The sequence below is a fragment of the Thalassophryne amazonica genome, chromosome 9, assembly GCF_902500255.1.
Source record: "Thalassophryne amazonica chromosome 9, fThaAma1.1, whole genome shotgun sequence".
Taxonomy (NCBI): domain Eukaryota; kingdom Metazoa; phylum Chordata; class Actinopteri; order Batrachoidiformes; family Batrachoididae; genus Thalassophryne; species Thalassophryne amazonica.
This window is the reverse complement of record NC_047111.1, coordinates 117,155,819-117,179,117: the sequence shown is the minus strand read 5'-3', so window position 1 is coordinate 117,179,117 and position 23,299 is coordinate 117,155,819. Positions and strand designations below refer to the sequence as shown.

Genomic DNA, 23,299 nt, shown 5'->3' with positions numbered 1-23,299 from the left:
TTATTACAAGTACCATTACTGCTAAAGGAGGCCGAGGAATAACTAAACATTTCACACCCAGAGCAGAAAAGTGCGGGAGAGACAGGAGAAGCCGCCATGCTAAATCGGCTAAGAGCTAGTAGCTACGCTAAGCTAGCGGATTCCTAAAAACACGCAAAGTGAATAATGTGTAAATAATTTAGAGGTGATTCAGCAGAAGGAGTGCTTTAGTTAAGGCACGTAAAGATTACACTGGGAAACAAATCGTAATCTAGATAACTAGATCAATCTAACTGCGCAGATTAAACAGCTAACAGATACAGAAAAACACCGCTGTGCTCCGGAACAGGAAGTGATACAATACCGCAGTGAGAGCCAACCACCAGTAGAGGCAAGCAAGCCAATGATGTAAATAAATTTTTTTTTTGTTTATTATTCTTGCTTTCAGTGCATCTAAAACCACCCAAAAGTAATTAAAATAGGGCTTGCCGCTAACGTTTTAGTGGTATAAACCCCCTATGCATTGGGGGCCACGGGAAGCTATGAGCCGTGATCACATAATTACCCGGCACTAAGATGGTCCTAGCTAGAACCCTGGCCTCCATCATCCATAAATGGAAGAAGTTCAGATCCTCCAGGACTCCTAGAGCTGGCCGCCCGTCTAAACTTCGCAGTCAGGTGAAGGGCCTTAGTCAGGGAGGTGACCAAGAACCCAATGGTCACTCTGTCAGAGTTCCAGCATTCCTCTGTGGAGAGAGGGGAACCTTCCAGAAGGACAACCATCTCTGCATCAATCCACCAATCAGGCCTGTATGGTAGAGTGTCCAGACGGAAGCCACTCTTTAGTAAAAGGCACATGGCAGACCACCTGGAGTTTGGCAAAAGGCACCTGAAGGACTCTCAGACCAGGAGAAACAAAATTCTTTGGTCTGATGACAAAGATTGAACTCTTTGGCGTGAATGCCCGGTGTCATATTTGGAAATTAGCCACCACCCTGTGGAAAAACTGAAGTACTGTGAATACTTTCTGGATGCACTGTAGATCTGCAGTGGGTAAGATTTCTTCTGTGACTGGTGCCAGGGATGTAGAAGACCATAAAAACTCTCAAAGAAAATAGCTCCAAAAACAACATAAATATACACAAAAATGTGTGGAACATACAGTGAAATAAACAAAAGGTTTTCAGAGTAGTCATAACTTTGCCTTTCTTTGGCGTCACAGATGGTCTTATGTGGAATCTAAGCATGCTGCAACATGACTGGCCAGACTGTTTCCTTTCTTCTTGTCTCTCTTTCACTCTCTCCCTTTCTCTCTTGACATCAGACACACTCACATGCATTAATTTATACACCCTAGAATCTTCAACAGTTTTTACAAAAACAACATATCCAGACATTCCTAATAAATCAATCAATCAAATTGAAGTGTGTGTGTGCGGGCCTGTGTCCCTGTCCGTCTGGAAAGTTTTCACAGCACTTCATTTATTCCACATTTTATGTTATAGCCTTTTTGCAAAATGGAGTAAATTAATTTTTCCCCTCAAACATTTTACTCATAACACCCCATAATGACAACATAAAAGTTTGTTTTGAGATATGTCACATTTATGAGAAACTGAGTAGTAATTTTGAGATGGTCCATCACATTTCTGAAATTAAGCCATAACTGCTGATGGCCTAACTGTTGATTAAACCATAACTGCAATTCTTTGTTGTTCTGTTGTGAATCTGGTTCACCTGAATCCATTATATGGGAGTTTTACTGTATTTGCTCTAAAGCATTAGATATTTAGCAGCTTATCTTTTTTTTTTCTCATTTCACATTTGTATACTTGTGTAGAAGTGGGTTGAGCATTCCAGCGATCGTGTGGAGTGTAATGACTCTTGGCACTGTGAGTCGTCATGGTTTTCTGGTCGGTCTATTTCAGCTTGCCTGGTGCCTGGTTTCCTCCAAACATGACGCCTGGCATTCATGCCAAAGAGTTCAGTCTTTGTCTCGTCAGACCAGAGAATTTTTTTTCATTGTCTGAGGGTCCTTCAGGTGCCCTTTGGCAAACTCCAGGCAGGCTGCGATGTGCCTTTTACTCAAGAGTAGCTTTCTGTATAATAAACACCATATATACCAGATTTTGTATAACGGATTATCTCTCACATCGGACAAAACGTCCCGTCCCATCTCAATGCATTTCCATTAAAAACCCCTCGCATGTACCGCACAGAGCAGTCTGGACATGCCCAGTAACAGAGGTACAAAATGAAGTTCAGCACTGACACTAGCCAATTTGAGGGAAGTGGGTACCATATTTCCTTGATTAAAAGCCTGGGTGTTTATTTTTTTCAAACTGTGCTCAGACCTGGTGTAAGAGTTTATCTTACCCCCTGGGGGGGGTGGGGGGGGGGGGGGGAGAGATAACCTCGGATATCTTCCCCCTCACCCTGGAAATCTTCCCCTCCCACCCCTGCTAGGCAACATTCCTACAGGGCAGCAGTGATTAACCCAAACCTTGATAAGGCCCAATCAGGATAGAGCAACCTTTAAACTCTGTATTTCATGGATGTTTTGTGGTCCCAGATGAAGCAGTTTGATTGATGGTGAATGATATTGATATTCTTTCTGTGTGTATCTGTAGCTGTCTACAATAGTAATATTTCCTATTCGAAGTATCTTTAAATCCCCCTTCCAAATATACTCTACAAATATATGGACCTGATTTGGAAATGTGAAGGAAAATACTCTCCAATTTAGTTTTTTATAAAATATCCTCAGTATATGTATAGAACACACAGTACCATACCATCTACACTCAACAAAAATATAAACGCAACACTTTTGGTTTTGCTCCCATTTTGTATGAGATGAGCTCAAAGATCTAAAACTTTTTCCAACATATACAATATCACCATTTCCCTCAAATATTGTTCACAAACCAGTCTAAATCTGTGATAGTAAGCACTTCTCCTTTGCTGAGATAATCCATCCCACCTCACAGGTGTGCCATATCAAGATGCTGATTAGACACCATGATTAGTGCACAGGTGTGCCTTAGACTGCCCACAATAAAGGCCACTCTGAAAGGTGCAGTTTTGTTTTATTGGGGGGGGATACCAGTCAGTATCTGGTGTGACCACCATTTGCCTCATGCAGTGCAACACATCTCCTTTGCATCATCCGTGAAGAGAACACCTCTCCAACGTGCCAAACGCCAGCGAATGTGAGCATTTGCCCACTCAAGTCGGTTACGACGACGAACTGGAGTCAGGTCGAGACCCTGATGTGGACGACGAGCATGCAGATGAGCTTCCCTGAGACGGTTTCTGACAGTTTGTGCAGAAATTCTTTGGTTATGCAACCCGATTGTTTCAGCAGCTGTCTGAGTGGCTGGTCTCAGATGATCTTGGAGGTGAACATGCTGGATGTGGAGGTCCTGGGCTGGTGTGGTACACACGGTCTGCGGTTGTGAGGCTGGTTGGATGTACTGCCAAATTCTCTGAAACGCCTTTGGAGACGGCTTATGGTAGAGAAATGAACATTCAATACACGAGCAACAGCTCTGGTTGACATTCCTGCTGTCAGCATGCCAATTGCACGCTCCCTCAATCTTGCGACATCTGTGGCATTGTGCTGTGTGATAAAACTGCACCTTTCAGAGTGGCCTTTTATTGTGGGCAGTCTAAGGCACACCTGTGCACTAATCATGGTGTCTAATCAGCATCTTGATATGGCACACCTGTGAGGTGGGATGGATTATCTCAGCAAAGGAGAAGTGCTCACTATCACAGATTTAGACTGGTTTGTGAACAATATTTGAGGGAAATGGTGATATTGTGTATGTGGAAAAAGTTTTAGATCTTTGAGTTCATCTCATACAAAATGGGAGCAAAACCAAAAGTGTTGCGTTTATATTTTTGTTGAGTGTATATTTGTAAAGCACTTTACTACAACCAAAGCTGACCCAATGTGATGTACACTAAAAGATACAGTTAAACCATTAAGACATATATTTAAAGAAGTTAATAAATAAATATAACGCACACAGACACAGTAGTATGCAAAGAAACATATGTTTCAGAAACATAATGAAAATGAGGGGTTCTATAATGTCTGCCACCTTTCTCAAATCTCTTTTGTACAAACTAGGTCATAAATATAAAGAGTGTCAGATAGGAATCAACAGAATAATATCAATGTAGCATGAAATTGACAAATATGATTATTTGAAACAGTGTGATTCTCACTGGACGAGCAGCTCGGCAGGGGAAAGAATGAATAAAGATGTGTTCAAATCATTTTTATCCACTAAATATTACAGCAAAGTGATTTCAAGTTTTAGTAGCATGAATAATGAGTCAAACTTTAGAGTCCCAACTGGTGTTGAACTACACGGCAAGTGACCCCAGTAGCTTGGTTATGTTGTTGAGAGCACTTGGATCAGTAGAGGATGGTCTGTTGAGAAGATCCTGAAAGTGTTCCTTCCATCTATTTATGGCACCTGGCTTGTCAGTCAGAAGACCTGTTCCCAATTCATTCGGAAGTGGTGATGTAACTGAGCAACGTGATCCTTAAACTTCTTTTAATGTTTCAAAAAAGGCTCTCGGATTACCACTTTCTGCTAAGTCTTGAACTGCTTCTGCTTTTCTATTCCGCCACTCATCTTTCATCTGCCTCAAGGAAGATTGGTGCAATCCTTTTTCCTTTTGCAATCCTTATATTTGGATGTTTTGGAACAAAGACCTGTACGAAGCATCTCATTCCTTGCATCTGATCTTTCTTGATGGAAGGATTGGATAGTTTTTTTGTTCTCATCAAACCAGTCTGCATTGTGATGTGATGGTGGTTTCAAGTGCTCACTCATGATTTCATGGGTTGCAGTCGTGAAGTTGTGCCATTGTGCAGCGACTGAGGCTTCATTGGACAGATCCAGACCATCCAATTTAGCAGCAAGAAACTTTGCTTGGGCTTCAGCATTGTCAGCAGGAGACCCAGTGTTGAGTTTCTTGAGACACAAGGTTTTGTTTTTCTCTTCAGTGGCTTAATATGGAGATGACAGATTGTTTGAAGAAGGAAATGATCTGTGGAGCACTCTGCACCTCTCATTATCCTAGTTGAGGTTATGTCATGGATATTACTCTGTCTGACAAGACAATAATCAAGAAGATGGTAATGTTTGGAGCTAGGATGTTGCCAGGAATAGTACCATTTGTCAGGCATCTGGAAGACTGTTTGAAACTGTCAAGTGCTTTTCAGCAGAGAAAGTAAGAAGCAGTTCTCCATTGGAGTTACATGTACCTTTCCCATGATGCCCAAGGACACGTGGCCAGGTGTCTAAATCGCTTCCCACTCTGGCATTAAGGTCTCCTAAGACTATCAGTTTGTCTTCACGTGGTGTCTTTTTAACACAGGTTCTAAGACCTTCATTGAAGATCTCTTTGGATTCATCAGAATGTGTCATGGTAGGAGTATAGCAACAAATTATGGTTAGGTAGTGGTTATTCAAGGGAAGTCGTAACTTGATGAGTCTGTCAGAAATTGCTTGGGGAAGGCTGGTCAGCTGTTTGGTAATATGGTTGGCAGTGGCAAAGGCAACCCCGGCTCCTTCCTTTCACCTTGAGCCCTTCCAGACCAAAAGAAGGTTTACCTTTTCTCAGACAGTTGGCCCTATCTGTCATAGGACCGACTGACCCATGTTCAACTGCAGTTCACATGGAACCCTTCTCCACTTCGGCCTTCAGAGTTCTCGTTTGAATATTTGCTACTACCACCAAGATCTGCACCCGCGGCGGCTCCACCTGGATAAACGTGTTTTCTGAAGACAGCAGATGTCAGTGTTGTACTTATGAAGTTGAAGGTAAACTAGTGCAGTCTTGATGCTCTGGCTGTCTGGTGGCATCATCAAGAAGAGTTCGGACATTCTACGATCCTTGTATCAACTTCTTCCTGAGATTTATCTTTTCTTGTTTCCTAACTCTGAGATGGAGTATCCGCCAACCGCGGCTAGCCGGCCAGATTACAATGAAGGAGCTTTGTTTATCCCTACTTTTATCAGCTGAACGGCGCCTGCAGGATTCTATCATCCAATCAGAATATCTGCAACCCAACAATTCAGCTCGCCTGCATGTGAAGATAGAGCAAATAGCTTCCAGCTACTCAGGCCTGCTATCACTGCCTTCTCTCCATCGCTACAGGGCTTTCACAACACCAACACAAACGCCTGCGCTGGAATTTAAAGTGACAGAGTCATCACGCACCAGCTCTGTCACTCTCGACCTAGAAACGTTGAATCCAATGAAACACTGAGGTGTGATGATTGGGAAGAATCCAGCTTGCCCCTGCAGTACCACCTAACTTGGTAGAATCCAACTATGAGGATTTTCGAGGACTGCTGCCATTACCAGAATATATTCAGTCTGATCTCTGCCACCAGGTCTCATCTGCCATTGCTGCTGCCCAATGGTTTCTTCGCCATAACCCAGGACGGGGATGCTAAGGGGGTACCCAGTGCTTGCCCAGGGCACTGCCCCCAAGTCTACAGAACAGGGAAGGGTGACTCACTGTCCCTCTACAGGCTGCCTAAAAATAGGCTTCTGTGCCGTAACCAGAGGGGCAAGGTGCACAGGACCTGTGGAGACAATCCACTGCTCTCGGAGGTTCCGAGCCCCAGCGGGGGGGCCGTCACAGCCACAGCAGAGTCAGGAAACACCTGACGGAGACAGTAAATCCTCCTGTGGAGACAGCAGGTTGACCAAGAAAGAATGACGACATCTTCCCACGACTCCACGCTTCCAGAACAGCCTCAGCCTCACCTGGATACCAGCTATTCTCCCCTTCCTCCGTCTGCGTCCATGGGAGCTCCTGTAGCCCTGACTGGTGCTAGCATCGCCAGCTAACAGCATAAATGGAGGCTACCGAAAAGGCACTTCACCAGAAGATGAAAATGGAGCACCCTGATTCTCCATAGAAGCTCGGATATTTAGCAGAGCCTGATGGTCATACACCCAGCGAGCAGCAAGACCATTGTAGACCAACAGGAAGACTAACAACAGAAAAAACAAAGCAGGTACACAAGGAGCAGCGACGGCAAAGCCAAACACAGGCTCCGTCTTGGATATGCTGACATTGACATGTTAAGTTTCACACATATCCCTGGGTGTAGCAAACCAAAGACAACTGGTTTCGACAATTGCAGGTATCAGAGCCCTCTGCGTGGCTCCGAACCCTCTCCATAGCCCGGTTGAAACAACGGATACCTCAATGGCTGTGATTGATCACTTTTCTGGTTTCACTCATTCCTATCATCATATTTTAAAAGTTTTTGCAGTGCGCAAGCCAATTACCTTTCGATCATGGATCAAATAGAGGAACATTTGACAGAAAAGTTGGCAAATATGACCAACTTTACAACATGGAGTCTGCAAACCACAGTGTCACTCAAATGACCTGCAATTCATGGAGGACTGTACGTACCATAACATTAGTTTGAGGTTGATGATTGTGTAAAGAAGTGGAGCTCATTGAGGGACAAATTGATCCAGAAAAAGCCACTGTTCCTGTGGCAAATTGCATTAAGACGCCCACCAATGGAACGGAGAACTTTAAAAGTGTCAAGCGCATGTCAGTGTGATTGCATGGCCGCAGAGTTATGGAGTTGTAGAAGCATACACTCCGCAGCTGACTTAGAAAAAAGAATGTCTCAACCAAATGTAATCCTTTTAATGCACTTAATGCCCGGTACTTATTTAAGGCAGGCATTTAATTTTTTCAGATGAAGCTTTGACCCGTTCATTAAATGAGGCAGGTCCCTATTCAAGGTCAGGTGTTTAATCAGGGAAATACGCAAGCCTAATTGGTGCCGGATATTCCTTGTAAATCATTCGGCGCCTCCTGAGTGTAACTAATCTGTTACATACATATAACGAATTTTGTCCATTTTATACTTATAGTGGATTTTGAATATAAAGGACAAAATTTGCTGGTCCACCCGAATCCATTACATGCAATTTTTTCTTTAGTTCTCTAAAGCATTAGACATTTAGCAGCTTACCATAATTTTCCCCCTTTATTTCACATGTGTATACTTGTGTGGAAGTGGGCTTAGTATTCCACTAGTCGTTTGGAGTGTGATGACTTTTGGCACTGTGAGTCATGGTTTTTCTTTTTCTTTTTTCTTTTTTTTACCCCTATCTGCATATATAATCATGGTAAATGCCAGACTGGCAGAACCATTTATGGACATATATACACACATATGCAATTTGTTCTTGCAAGACAGATAGTATGTAGTGCATGAGTAAACCTGGTGTACGTGTGTGACCTTCATCTGCCCTTCCTGATCAGCCTATAACATTTTATTTAAAGCTAACAGATGACTTCTGTCTGGAAGGGCTGACCACCAAAACATGAAGAGAGACAAGAACAAAAGACAAGTGGAGACAGTAATAACTGAAGTGATGAAAAGTGAAACACCAAGGAGACGGAACCTCAACAATACAACTTACCAGGACAAACAACCACACACGAACAAGCAGTGACAGCAACAGTCTGTTATCTACTTAGTGAGCATCTATACCCTAATCTAGGACATCAGAGTCTTGATCCCCTTGAGTCATGGTTTTCTGTTCTGTCTACTTTAGCTTGACCTCCAAACACAAGAAGCTGACGATGATGTGAAAATACGTTGGAGAGTGTTGGATGTGAATACAGAGCAGATGCAGCTGACACCCACATTTATGCAGGTAATTTACACATGCACTGAAATATGCCAGTATAGTGCAGCAGATAACAGAATATTTGCAGAGGAATTGTTCAAATCTGGTTACAAGCACCAAAATTTGACTGTGTATACCTTTTGGTATATTTATTTTATTTTAGACAAATAACAGCCATTTGAATTTTCAATTGGGGGCCAAATAGGGGTCAATGAAGAATTGCACAGGGGTCAAAATTAAAAAGTGTTCCAATCGTATTGAAATCTATACCACATTATGTGTCTGATCATAGCCATTCCAAAAAGGTATCATTTGGACTATCTATGACTGAATGTTATGGGGTAAAAACAGCAGGAATGGTGACAAAGGTCAGTTTCAGTTTGTACAGGAGTCAGAAGTTAAAGTTGCTCCAATTATTGTAAAACATGATGCAAATTATTGGTTGAGTTAATAGGGTTTTAAAAAGAATAGTTTGCACCATGTGTCATGCTTAGTTATCATGTTACGGGGTAACATATGTCACATGCCATAGAATCCAATGGACGTTGACATTGTTTGACCCTAACCTTAGAGACCAAACATTCAACACAGTCAAAACTATTCAAGCAATAATTTGCACCACTTTTTACCAGAATTGGAGAAACTTTAACTTTTGGCCCGTGTACAAACTGACATTGACCTTTGTCACCATTTTTGCTGTTTTTACCCCATAAATAAATGGTAAATGGACTGCATTTATATCGCGCTTTTCCATCTGCATCAGACGCTCAAAGTGCTTTACAGTTATGCCTCACATTCACCCCGATGTCAGGGTGCCGCCATACAAGGCGCTCACTACACACCGGGAGCAATAGGGGATTAAAGGCCTTGCCCATGGGCCCTTAGTGATTTTCCAGTCAGGCGGGGATTTGAACCCATGATCTTCTGGACTCAAGCCCAACACCTTAACCACTAGACCATCACCTCCCCATAACTCCATAATATTCAGTCATAGATGGTCCAAACTATACTCTTTTGGAATCTTCATGATCAGACAAATAATGTGGTATAGTTTTCAACATGATTGGAGCATTTTTAAATTTTGACCCCCATGTAATTCTTCAATTGACCCCTACCTGGCTGCCTATTGAAAATTTAGGTGGCTAATGTGCTTTTACAAAACAGTAATGTCTAAGGTGTATGTGTGGCAATTTTGGTGCTTGTTTCCAGAAATGAACAATTGTTAGTTATCTGCTCGACTAGTAGCACTATTATACAAATAACGAATGTTTGAGTTCAGTGGTACAAATACGAGGGCTGTCTGTAAAGTAACGGTCCTTTTTATTTTTTTCAAAAACTATATGGATTTCATTCATATGTTTTTACGTCAGACATGCTTGAACCCTCGTGCGCATGCGTGAGTTTTTCCACGCCTGTCGGTGACGTCATTCGCCTGTGAGCACTCCTTGTGGGAGGAGTCGTCCAGCCCCTCGTCGGAATTCCTTTGTCTGAGAAGTTGCTGAGAGACTGGCGCTTTGTTTGATCAAAATTTTTTCTAAACCTGTGAGACACATCGAAGTGGACACGGTTCGAAAAATTAAGCTGGTTTTCAGTGAAAATTTTAACGGCTGATGAGAGATTTTGAGGTGATTCTGTCGCTTTAAGGACTTCCCACGGTGCGAGACGTCGCTCAGCGCTCTCAGGCGGCGTCATCAGCCTGTTCAAGCTGAAAACCTCCACATTTCAGGCTCTATTGATCCAGGACGTCGTGAGAGAACAGAGAAGTTTCAGAAGAAGTCGGTTTCAGCATTTTATCCGGATATTCCACTGTTAAAGGAGATTTTTTTAATGAAAGACGTGCGGACGGGTCCACGCGTCAGGACGCAGCCGACGCGGTGCGGCGGCACAGGAAAAACACCTCCATGTTGATAACCATTTGTAAAATCCAGGCAGCTTTTGATGGCTTTCAGTGGAGTGAGTATATGAGAAATTAACAGCAGGACATGTTCCAACTTGTCCTTAAGGCTTCCAGCAGAGGTGTTTTTCCTGTGGCGGAGCGTCGCGGCAGCTGCGAGCCGACGCGCGGACCCGTCCGCACGTCTTTCATTAAAAAAATCTCCTTTAACAGTGGAATATCCGGATAAAATGCTGAAACCGACTTCTTCTGAAACTTCTCTGTTCTCTCACGACGTCCTGGATCAATAGAGCCTGAAATGTGGAGGTTTTCAGCTTGAACAGGCTGATGACGCTGCCTGAGAGCGCTGAGCGACGTCTCACACCGTGGGAAGTCCTTAAAGCGACAGAATCACCTCAAAAACTCTCATCAGCTGTTAAAATTTTCACTGAAAACCAGCTTAATTTTTCAAACCGTGTCCACTTCGATGTGTCTCACAGGTTTAGAAACAATTTTGATCAAACAACGCGCCAGTCTCTCAGCAACTTCTCAGACAAAGGAATTCCGACGAGGGGCAGGACGACTCCTCCCACAAGGAGTGCTCACAGGCGAATGACGTCACCGACAGGCGTGGAAAAACTTACGCATGCGCACGAGGGTTCAAGCATGTCTGACGTAAAAACATATGAATGAAATTCATATAGTTTTTGAAGAAAATAAAAAGGACCGTTACTTTATTGACAGCCCTCGTACAACCCCAATTCCAATGAAGTTGGGATGTTGTGTAAAATGTCAATAAAAACAGAATACAATAATTTGCAAATCCTCTTCAACCTATATTCAATTGATTGATTATTGTTTTTGTGTAAATATTTGCTCATTTTGAAATGGATGCCTGCAACAGGTTTCTAAAAAGTTGAGACAGTGGTATGTTTCCCACTGTGTTACATCACCTTTCCTTCTAACAACACTCAATAAGCGTTTGGGAACTGAGGACACTAATTGTTGAAGCTTTGTAGGTGGAATTCTTTCCCATTCTTGCTTGATGTACGACTTCAGTTGTTCAACAGTCCGAGGTCTCCGTTGTCGTATTTTGTGCTTCATAATGCGCCACACGTTTTCAATGGGCGACAGGTCTGGACTGCAGGCAGGCCAATCTAGTACCCGCACTCTTTTACTACGAAGCCACGCTGTTGTAACACGTGCAGAATGTGGCTTGGCATTGTCTTGCTGAAATAAGCAGGGACGTCCCTGAAAAAGATGTTGCTTCGATGGCAGCATGTGTTGCTCCAAAACCTGGATGTACCTTTCAGCATTGATGGTGCCATCACAGATGTGTAAGTTACCCATGCCATGGGCACTAACACACCCCCATACCATCACAGATGCTGGCTTTTGAACTTTGCTCTGGTAACAATCTGGATGGTCTTTTTCCTCTTTTGTCCAGAGGGCACGACGTCCATGATTTCCAAAAACAATCTGAAATGTGGACTCATCAGACCACAGCACGCTTTTCCACTTTGCGTCTGTCCATTTCAAATGAACACGGGCCCAGAGAAGGTGGTGGCGTTTCTGGATGTTGTTGATGTTTGACTTTCACTTTGCATGGTAGAGTTTTAACTTGCACTTGTAGATGTAGCGATGAACTGAGTTAACTGACAATGGTTTTCTGAAGTGTTCCTGAGCCCACGAGGTAAGATCCTTTACACAATGATGTCGGTTTTTAATGCAGTGCCGCCTGAGGGATCAAAGGTCACGGGCATTCAGTGTTGGTTTTTGGCCTTGATTGATTGATTGATTGCTGCTTACCTGTAGAAAGTTCTCCAGATTCTCTGAATCTTCTGATTATATTATGGACTGTAGATGATGGAATCCCTAAATTCCTTGCAATTGAACGTTGAGAAACATTGTTCTTAAACTGTTGATCTATTTTTTCATTAAGTTGTTCAGAGAGTGGTGATCCTCATCCCATCTTTGCTTGTGAATGGCTGAGACTTTTGGGGATGGTCCTTTTATACCCAATCATGAGTGTCCTCAGTTCCCAAACGCTTATTGAGTGTTGTTAGAAGGAAAGGTGATGTAACACAGTGGTAAACATACCACTGTCCCAGCTTTTTTTAAATGACTTGCAGGCATCCATTTCAAAATGAGCAAATATTTGCACAAAAACAATAAAGTTTATCAGTTTGAACATTAAATATCTTGTCTTTGTGGTGTATTCAATTGAATATAGGTTGAAGAGGATTTGAAAATCATTGTATTCTGTTTTTATTTACATTTTACACAACGTCCCAACTTCATTGGAATTGGGGTTGTATTTTATGAGGTAAAAGATGGAATGTTCCATTCAGCGAGGCAAAGCAGAGTTGAATGGTATGTTCCGGCTTTCACCAAAAGAATGTAAAAACATTCACTATTTGTTTTGTACAACAGCTAAAATAGATGCTTGTCATTTGATATATTAATTTCTAAACAACAGAAAAGGGACTTACATTTTGGTGTAGTGCTTTGACATGAACTTTGACATGAACACAAACTTTAAATAGGAGTCCAAATTTGTTCTCAGTCAACTTGGAAAAACAGTTAGATAGTCCATGATACTTCCAAAAAAAAAACTTTGTGTACTTCCTCAGTCCAGCGACAAATCGTGTCAGAAATTGGTCCAGCTTTTCATCCTAACAGCTCTTCATGCCTCCAGGCTTATGGCGTAGTGGATTTGTTGTGTGTGTGTGTGTGTGTGTGTGTGTGTGTGTGTGTGTGTGTGTGTGTGTGTGTGTGTGTGTGTGTGTGTGTGTGTGTGTGTGTGTGTGTGTGTGTGTGTGTGTGTGTTAGAAAAATTAGCACCGTCAATTAGCTTGTTCAAATTGTTGTCCGTCAGCAAAACAAACTCTGCCATTTTTAGCTAAACACCGCCCCCATTAGCATGTGCATGGGCGGGTCTTGCAGTGTGCAATCGTACAAAACGTATGGAACCAAATTTGCACGGTAAATGGAACCATATTTGGACGCTAAATGCAACGCAACACAAATGGGACCAAAAAGTCCATGTCACGTGACATCCAAAGCACCAATCAAATAACAAGGATCCACTCAGCCGTTACAAAATAAATAATAATTTTCCGCATGGAAACAAGAATTTTATCCAAGTATGCTGAACAAAAATATAAAGGCAACACTTTTGTGTTTAGAGCTGAAACAACTAATCGAGTTAATCAATTTAAATCGATTATTAAAATAGTTGTCAACTAATTTAGTCATCGATTAGTTGCTAAATAACTTTGTTTTACCGCAAATGTTTCGTTTCTTCCATATAATCAACCAAGCTTTGCTTTGAATCTTGAACCAGTGAAGGAGTGCTTCGAGCTGCTGCTTCATTGGTTTCATTTGTTTTATTTGGCTTTATCTTAATTTTTCCCCACTAAAACCCTAAAGAGCATATGTCTGTGAGGAATATTTACCTTTTTATGTTAAACTGACCTGTTATGGTCTTCTGAAACAGTTGATAGATGTATTTTATACTAACACCGATGCTAACATGTTAGCATGTCTATGGCGTTTTCAGTGTTAAAGTTAGCATTAAGCTGCTAGCATTTCAGCATGTTTGTGCATTTGTTTTCTGTATAATAATTAATGGCTGAGCGTTTGTTGTCGTGAAAGAGTCAAATGTATTACAAATTATAATATTTTTTTAATTTATTTTTATTTATATATTAATAATAATAGCAACAATAATAATAGTAATAATAACTAATAATGCTACAATACAATTTTAGAGAAAGAGACATGAGTCACATGTGTCATTGTGAAATGACCACATAGTTTCCAATTTATTCAGAGAATGTTGCACATATAATGAGTCGGCTACGGTTTTTGATTTAGGTTTGATGGTTAACTGTTTATGCTAATTGCTCATTTGCCCAATAAAAATATCTCTTTTTTCACCATATACGTATTTTATAACATTTATATGTTTCAATGTTGTTTTATGGCAACTCAGCCCTTTGATAAAGCAATGCCATTTGAAATAATTATTTTTGTTCTTTATTATAAACTGTTTTATTCTTTATTATTTTATATTTCAACAGCCAAGGGACATTTGAGAGTTTGTTGATTTTCAAGTATTTTAAATTTTCAAATAATGTTCTGTTGTTAAATAAAGTGATGGAAGGAGAGAAAAATTGTTTCCCTGGCACATTTTTTAAAATTTCCCCGCTAATCCGATTAATCGTGTCGAAACCCCATCAGATTCATCGATGATCCAAATAATCGTTTGTTGCAGCCCTATTTCGTTTTGCTCCCATTTTTCATGAGCTGAACTCAAAGATCTAAAACATTTTCTACAAACACAAAAGACCTATTTTTCTCAACTGTTGTTCACAAATCTGTATAAATCTGTGATAGTGAGCACTTCTCCTTTGCTGAGATAATCCATCCCACCTCACAGGTGTGACATGTCAAGATGCAGATGAGACACCATGATTATTGCACAGGTGTGCCTTAGACTGGCCACAATAAAAAGCCACTCTGAAATGTGCAGTTTTGTTTTATTGAGGGAGTCTGGGGGGGGGTTCAGAAAACCAGTCAGTATCTGGTGTGACCACCATTTCAAATCAAATCAAATCAGTTTCATTTATATAGCGCCAAATCACAACAAACAGTTGCCCCAAGGCGCTTCATATTGCAAGGCAAAGCCATACAATAATTACATAAAAACCCCAACGGTCAAAACGACCCCCTGTGAGCAAGCACTTGGCGACAGTGGGAAGGAAAAACTCCCTTTTAACAGGAAGAAACCTCCAGCAGAACCAGGCTCAGGGAGGGGCAGTCTTCTGCTGGGACTGGTTGGGGCTGAGGGAGAGAACCAGGAAAAAGACATGCTGTGGAGGGGAGCATGCACCACTATTTGCCTCATGCAGTGCAACACATCTCCTTCACATAGAGTTGCTCAGGTTGTTGATTGTGGCCTGTGGAATGTTGGTCCACTCCTCTTCATTGGCTGTGTGACGCTGCTGGATGTTGGCAGGAACTGGAACACGCTGTTGTATACGCTAATCCAGAGCATCTCAAACATGCTCAATGGGTAACATGTCCGGTGAGTATACTGGCCATGCAAGAACTGGCATGTTTTCAGCTTCCAGGAAGAAGGTGATCGTTGTGGATTAATGGCACAACAATGGCTCCCAGGATCTCTTCACGGTATCTCTTTGCATTCAAAATGCCATCAATAAAATGCACCTGTGTTTGTTGTCCATAGCATACGCCTGCCTATACCATAACCCCACCGCCATCATTGGCCACTTGATCCACAACATTGACATCAGCAAACTGCTCACCCACATGACGCCACACACGCCATCTGCCCTGAACAATGAAAACCGGGATTCATTTGTGAAGAGAACACCTCACCAGTGTGCCAGACACCATTGAATGTGAGCATTTTCCCACTCAAGTTGGTTACGACACTGAACTGCAGTCAGGTCAAGATCCCGATGAGGATGATGAGCATGCCGAGGAGCTTCCCTGAGACAATTTCTGACAGTTTGTGCAGAAATTCTATGGTTCTGCAAACCGATTGTTGCAGCAGATGTCCGGGTAGCTGGTCTCTGACCATCTTGGAGGTGAACATGCTGGATGTGGAGGTCCTGGGCTAGTGGGGTTACACGTAGTCTGCGGTTGTGAGGCTTGATGGATGTACTGCCAGATTTTCTCCTTTGGAGACGGCTTATGGTAAAGAAATGGACATTCAATTCACGGGCAATAGCTCTGGTGGACATTCCTGCAGTCAACATGCCAATTGCATGCTCCCTCAAAACTTGCAATGTCTCAAAACTGGACATTGTAGAGTGGCCTTTTATTGTGGGCAGTCTAAGGCACACCTGTGCAATAATCATGGCGTCTAATCAGCATCTTGATATGGCACACCTGTGAGGTGGGATGGGTTATCTCAGCAAAAGTGCTTACTAACACAGATTTAGATAGATCTGTGAACAGTATTTGAGAGAAATAGGTCTTCTGTGTATACAGAAAATGTTTTAGATCGTTGCGTTCAGCTCGTGAAAAATGGGAGCAAAACCAAAAGTGTTGCATTTATATTTTTGTTCAGTGTGTTTTCTTTGTGTGTATTAATTTATCAGTGGTTTGTTGTCACATCTCACCACCAGGACAGTAGTAACGCTTGCTGCGTAGCGGCAATAAAGGAGCAGTTGAGTAAATTACTACGTGCGACGCACCCATCTCTGGTGCTGAGCTGCCAGTCTGCTCGCACCTCAGACATCAAGGTGAGTGAACGAGTCCTTCTGACCCCATTATCTGTTAACAACAGCTACACACACAGCTGACCATGTTAGCCCTTCACAGTCTAGATACTGCAATGTGTGCACATCTCAGGTCTTTACATTTCAATACCACAGGCTGTATTCTTTTGTAGCTAAGGCAATAAGGGCAGGTATCAGTTTGGAAAAATCTACAATGATGCTGTAGTAACATATGATTAATTAGTAATACTGACGGAGGGCATGCATGATGGAATCCTGGAAAAATACAGTTTTTATATTTGGCTGAGGTGTTCGATTATTGAGTGTTTCTTGCACACTTATTTTTTTAATTGCTGCATCAGCAAAAATAAGTTCTGGAGTTTCTTTCAAGGATTTTGTATCCCTTAGAGAGTGTTTTGCCTTTCAGTTTACTTCAAATTCAAATCATCCACTCTGAGAAGAAAGCTTTTTCTGTCAATTCTCATTCGAGCCTCCTACTGTGACCAAAACATCTTTATGTTCTGCTTCTGTCACAAATCATTTTAAATATGCAGCAGATAGAATTCAAATAGTTAAATTCACCTTTAATTGGCCACTTTGTTGGTAGGTGGTTCAGAGATTAATTCACTTCAGTGAGCAAGGAGAATGTTTGACTGAACAGTGATGCTGCAATCTCATCCCAATGATCATTATTATAGAATAGAATAGAATAGAAAGCCTTTATTGTCATTATACACAGCAAACACAGTCTGCATAGTACAACGAGATTAGGGGGGCTGCTCCTTAAAATGTGCACGCAGTGCAATACCAGACAATATAACATGAATACACAACAATATAACATAAAGAAAAACGCGAAGTCCTTTGCTGAAATGTAAAATTGTGTAACATGTGGGCAGTGTAAACAGTGTAGCAATTGAGAGAGTGCAAAAGGAAATGTAAAACTGTATGACAACTATAGGCGATGTAAACAATGTAACAACTGAAAAATGTGCAAAAGTCCTGTGCTACAAATGAGATAGATATGGTGCGACTCAGTACCTAATATAGTCCATTTTTAGTGCAGATTATTGTTCAACATGGTGATGGTTTTGGGGAAGAAACTGTCTCTGAGTCTGTTTGTCCTGGCCTGTATGGACCTGTAGCGCCTGCCAGAGGCCAACAGGTTGAAGAGGTGAAAGCTGGGGTGTGTATTGTCCTTGAGAATGTTCTTGGCCCTACTAAGACAACAGGAGGTGTAGCTGGTAGATGATTTTTTTGGGCAGTGTTTGCTACCCTCTGCAGTCTCTTCCTGTCAGCTTCAGTGCAGCTGGAGTGCCACACTGACACTGCGTAGGTCAGCAGGCTCTCTATAGTGGAGCGATAGAAGGTCACCAGCAGGGGTGTGCTTAATTGTTCCTTCCTGAGCACCCTCAAGAAGTGTAGTCAATGCTGGGCCTTCTTGACCAGTGCTGCAGTGTTGACTGAGCAGGAGAGGTCAGCAGAGAACCTGAAGGACTCCACACGCTCCACGCTTAGACGACAAGATGGCGGCGTGCGCAGATGCTGCGGCTTACAGCTCTCCCTATTTGTGCATCTTTTTGTGTCTTTTGTGTGTTGTTTTGGAATCTTGTACATCGCTTACAGACTTTTTTATTATAACACTTTGCTTGAGCTATATTGTTTATTACTATTGCAAATATTAAGGGAAAATGATTTTTTTATTTTATTTTGTGTACCTTCTCTGGTTGATTATTATTGTTGTTGTTGTTATTATTGTGATTTTGTTTTTGCAGGCTTGCAACAAAGTAGCTTCTCCTCCTAAACCTCCCCGTGCCCACGAATGGAGGCTGCTGGTGAAAAACATTCGGGTGGCGCTCAGTCCGGAGGATGATGCTGCAGGTTGGTTTCTCGTCTCTATGGTCATTTCAGATCATCCAGGTTCTAACTATCCCAAATAAATGGTTACAGCTCTTTCATTACTCTGTCTGGAGTTCAGTCCTACCATCAAACACCCAGTCATCTCTGACCACATCTATGAGCGACCACAAAGTCATAAGATAACTTCGAGGATCACAGGTCAAACAGACAAAAAAGTTCCGTCAAAGCCAGTGTTGCTCAGGAATAGTAAAAATGAGTGAACATGGGTCATCTGTGTATCGGTCAAATAAAATGCAATACATTTTCTGATTTTATCCAACTTTATTATATTAGTAATATGTTGATAAACTTGTAGTAATATAATCTACAGTGTTTACGTTTGCACTGTATATTTAACAAAGTTCATCATATATGTTTTAAATCAGTATTAGCATGTACTGTACTTGAAAACTGGCTTGTGAAACATTATTTCCCAATCCTTGTTGTGCTCCCCACCCAAAAAAAGGTGTTGGTCCATTGTTATGACTTGGAATTTCATTTCAATATATTTTTGTCCATGAGATAGCAGAAAAGCTACAATGATTTATTTTTTTATTTCAAATTTGGTAGATATAATCTGACTAGAAGAGGTATGATGCAAAGTTTCATTTAAGTTTATGAATTTATTGATTTATTTTTTACACTATTACAGTTTTAAACTATTTTTTCTTGTTTAATATTAAAGTTGTCTCATTGAGTTTACAGAAACCTTTCACGTAACTCCTTTTAAATTAAGCTCATGTAATCTACACCACTAGGAGAGCTGTGTCTAATTTCCTTTAATTTTCTTTTTCCTTTTTGTACTCTCTAAATTTTTGTTAGATTCATACTGTGCTCTGCATAAATTAAGGTATTCGTAAATTCTGACTCATAAGGGAGGTACTGAGTTGCAGATTTTGACAGCTCAAGGTTATTCATAAAACTTGCTTGTTTTTTTGTGTTTTTTAACAGTCATGTCCACAATATTTCAAAGAGCATAAAGAGGAAAAACCACAAAGGTGGAAAACTGATTTTGGGGGTGGTGGTCTGCACTTGCTTCATAAGCTGTTAGGAGGTTCTAAAAGTTTTTCATTCACACAGCGGTGCTCACTGAGGTGTTTTATTCTGTTTTTGCAGGCAGCATGAATCCTGTATGTGTACTGCAGTTAGATGACCCCCCACAGAGGTTTAGCACCTCAGTTCTAAAGAACACAACCAATCCAGGCTGGGACCAGCCATTTATCTTGTAAGTTTTAATGTGGCTCAGAGCAAAATACTTGCATCATCATAAATCGGTGCAAAGAAAATGAGTCATTTCATTTGTTTTTCCTTTTTTTTTTCTTTACTTTTTTGGCATTTTGGCCTGTTTTTTCCTCACCAGTGACTTGAATGGACGATCAAAAGAGCTCAATATTCAGCTGCTGAATGAAGAACAACCTCAACAGAGTAAGAGTGCCAACAACCACTTTGGTCAAACAAAAGAAATGCTTGCTTTTATTTATTATATAAAACACGGACTGATGTTATCCCATTAAGAACTGACTGTCACTTGCTTACCCACCTACACTTCTCTTCATCAGATTCCTTGTTGGGTCAGGCGTTAGTGTCTTTTGATCTGGTGAAGAAGCAGCCCAAAGGACAGCAAACTTTTGCACTCGTGACCAAAGATGGAGTGGCTGGATCACTTACTACTGATGTAAGTTAACACATAAAATTATCAGATGTGTTAAAATTAGATGAGGAATTTTAAAGCCTGTTGCATCGCAGATAGTCTCTGTCTCCATCTGTCCCTCTCTGGGCTGTGTAGATTCATTTGGACCACACTTTGGGTGGGGTTGGTACTCTGTGGGATGAAGAGTTGGGTTACCAATATGAAAACAGGGGTGCAGTTCCCAGTCCCACAACCTGTGTCCTTGAACAAAACATTTCATATGCAGTACCCCAGTCTGTAAATGGGTAGGTGCCTTGGCTGGGGAAGCAACCTTGATGGACTGGCGTCCCATGGAGGGGGAGCTTTAGAGTCTCATTCGGTTCACATCACTGTGTCTGGGAATCAACACCAGCACCGAGGGGCCTTTATAGGACTTACTTACTTCTTTCTTCTCCACTTCGGGTGGGACTAAAACAGATATCTTCATAGAAATGATCATACCAAATGAGAAACTTGCAAACCAGATTAGCACTTGTCCTCATCTTTTATGATCTGGTTATCATTTTGCTGATGTTTTGCCATTTTCGTAGAAGAAACAGTGGGAAAACGTTCAACACGAGCATGAGCAAATAAGTTAGCACACTGCCAACAGTCTGTACAAGGATTTGGTGGAGCAGTTGTTGAAGTGTCGTCGTTGATGGATTCCACGTTTGTTGGCTGTGCCCCTTCCTATTTGAAAATGGGGAGTTTATCGGTTATTGTGCCTTTCTTCAACAGACAAATTGTCTGAGCTCTTACATAACAGCTTTAACAAATTTTATGTATGGAAATCAGAAGTGTGTAATAAGTGTTGAGAATTGTTTTCCTCAGTTTACCTACCTGGACCCCAGTGAGGTGAGGTCCTGGCAGCCACCCACCCCGGCCTCCGCAAAGCGGGTAGAGATGGACCGAAAAGTCATGCCATGTGGCACAGTAGTCACCACCGTCACTGCAGTGAAGAGCAAACCAGGGCGATCACTCCCTCCTCCCGGACTCAATGCAGGTACAGAGCCACAGCGCGCACGCCTCTGGTAAAAGTGTCAGAAATCACTGGCAGGAGACACCTGATCTGTTACTGATGCATCTGAGGCACACGGCATCTGAGACTCATTATGAATATACTGTGCAGGGGAGAGGTAGAAGCCAAAGAGGCTTATTGGAACCCCCCCCCCCCCCCCAAAAAAAATATCACAACAATAAACAAAAGAATTAAATCAATTCGTGAAGTATAAGATGTTTGAATCAGTTAAAACCAGGTAATATATAAACATTATAAGTACTCATACAGGAGCTCTGCTTTTAATCCACTTTTATATCTGTATAAGGTGATGGGTGGATTTAGAAGATGTAGAGTATTATTCCAAAGTTTAATAGATAGATAGTCTTTATTGTCATTGTTACTTTTTACAAAGTCACAACAAAATTGAAAGTGCTTCGGCTCGTGAGTTAAGAGTAATAAATAGTTTAAAAACATAAAAAAAACATATTGCACTGACTATGAACAGGAATAAAACATCTAAAAAGAAAAAATATAAAACAAATTGCACTGTTTATGGACAGGAATGGTACGGTCACAGGTTGCACTGGGTGAAAAAGACTGCCACCAGATGTACTGCATACTGAACATACTATTTCACCTTGAAGAGTGCCTGATGGCATGAGCTGAAACTGACAATGTCCAGGGTGTGAGACGTCCTTTGAAATATCTATTGCCTTCCTGCAGCATCTGGACGTGTAAATGTCTTCCAGTGTGGGGAGGGGGCAGCCTATGATCTTCTCTGCTGCCCTAATGACCCTATGTAGCACCTTCTTCTCTGAGGATGTGCAGCTGCCGTACCAAACACACAGTCCATATGTGAGCACACTCTCTATGGAGCAGTGATAGAAGGCGAGAAGCAGATTCTGAGGAAGACTGTTCCTCCCGAGGATTCTCACAGTCTCTGCAGTACAGTCTCTGCTGCGCCTTCTTCAGCAGCTCCTTGGTGTTGGTGCGCCATGTCAGGCTGTTCTCCAGCTCAATGCCGAAAAACCTGAACACCAGCACCCGCTCCACAAAGACCCCCCCGATAAAAAGTGGTTGGATGTCAGACTTGTTCCTTCTAAAGTCAACAACAAGCTTCTTTGTTTTTGCAGTGTTAAGGAGCAGGTTGTTGACTGAACACTCTGCCAGCCGCTCCACCTCGTCCCTGTAGGCTAGCTCTCCTATGTCATCTGAGATGAGTCTGACTACTGTCGTGTCATTTGCGAACTTTATTATCTTATTACTAGGGTGGGTAGGGACACAGTCATAGGTGTAAAGAGTGTAGAGGGGCGGGCTAAGCACACAGCCCTGTGGTGAGCCGGTGCTAAGACTAAGAGCAGTGGAGATGTTGGAACCCAGCCTGACCCTTTGGGAGCGGTCTGTCAAAAAGTCCAATATCCAGCTGCAGGTGAGTGGAGGGAGTCCAAGGTCTGCCAGATTGGACACCAGACGTTGTGGAAGGATGGTGTTAAAACCCTGAGCAGAAATCCACAAAGAGCATTCTTGCGTAGCTCCCTCGTTGTTCCAAGTGGGTCAGCGCGGCATGAAGTGCTGTAGAAACAGCATCATCTACCACATACCACCATCATCATCCACAACAAAGTGTTTTCTCCCCTCAGCAATAAAAAGTGCTCCACTGTCGCGTTATGAAATGAAAGTGAAACCTAAAAAGCGTACATTGCCTCACGCGTGCACAGACTTTTGTTAACATAACACGACTTTAAGGTTGGACGAAACATCCCTAATATCTATGAGAGACACGAGTAAAGCTGAAGTCTAGCTACAGAGAAAGTTTTGCCGGCTGATGTGACCAGTGTTGACGTCCGTCCTTGTTTTCAGTTCACCTGAAACGACGAGGGAAACAAGAGGTTCCGCCCTAATAAAAATACAGCTGAAAACTT

General features: G+C 41.9%; 1 protein-coding gene across 1 annotated transcript in view; it reads left to right on the top strand.

Moving 5' to 3' along the window:
* LOC117518005 (C2 domain-containing protein 2) overlaps positions 1–23,299 on the top strand; it is a 170,063-nt gene that overhangs the window by 128,474 nt on the left and 18,290 nt on the right. Inside the window, exons 4-10 of the mRNA XM_034179120.1 lie at positions 8,608–8,709; positions 16,717–16,833; positions 18,585–18,690; positions 19,825–19,933; positions 20,069–20,133; positions 20,268–20,383; positions 21,209–21,380. Coding sequence (XP_034035011.1) covers positions 8,608–8,709; positions 16,717–16,833; positions 18,585–18,690; positions 19,825–19,933; positions 20,069–20,133; positions 20,268–20,383; positions 21,209–21,380 — 787 coding nt within the window. The remainder of the gene's footprint in view (positions 1–8,607; positions 8,710–16,716; positions 16,834–18,584; positions 18,691–19,824; positions 19,934–20,068; positions 20,134–20,267; positions 20,384–21,208; positions 21,381–23,299) is intronic.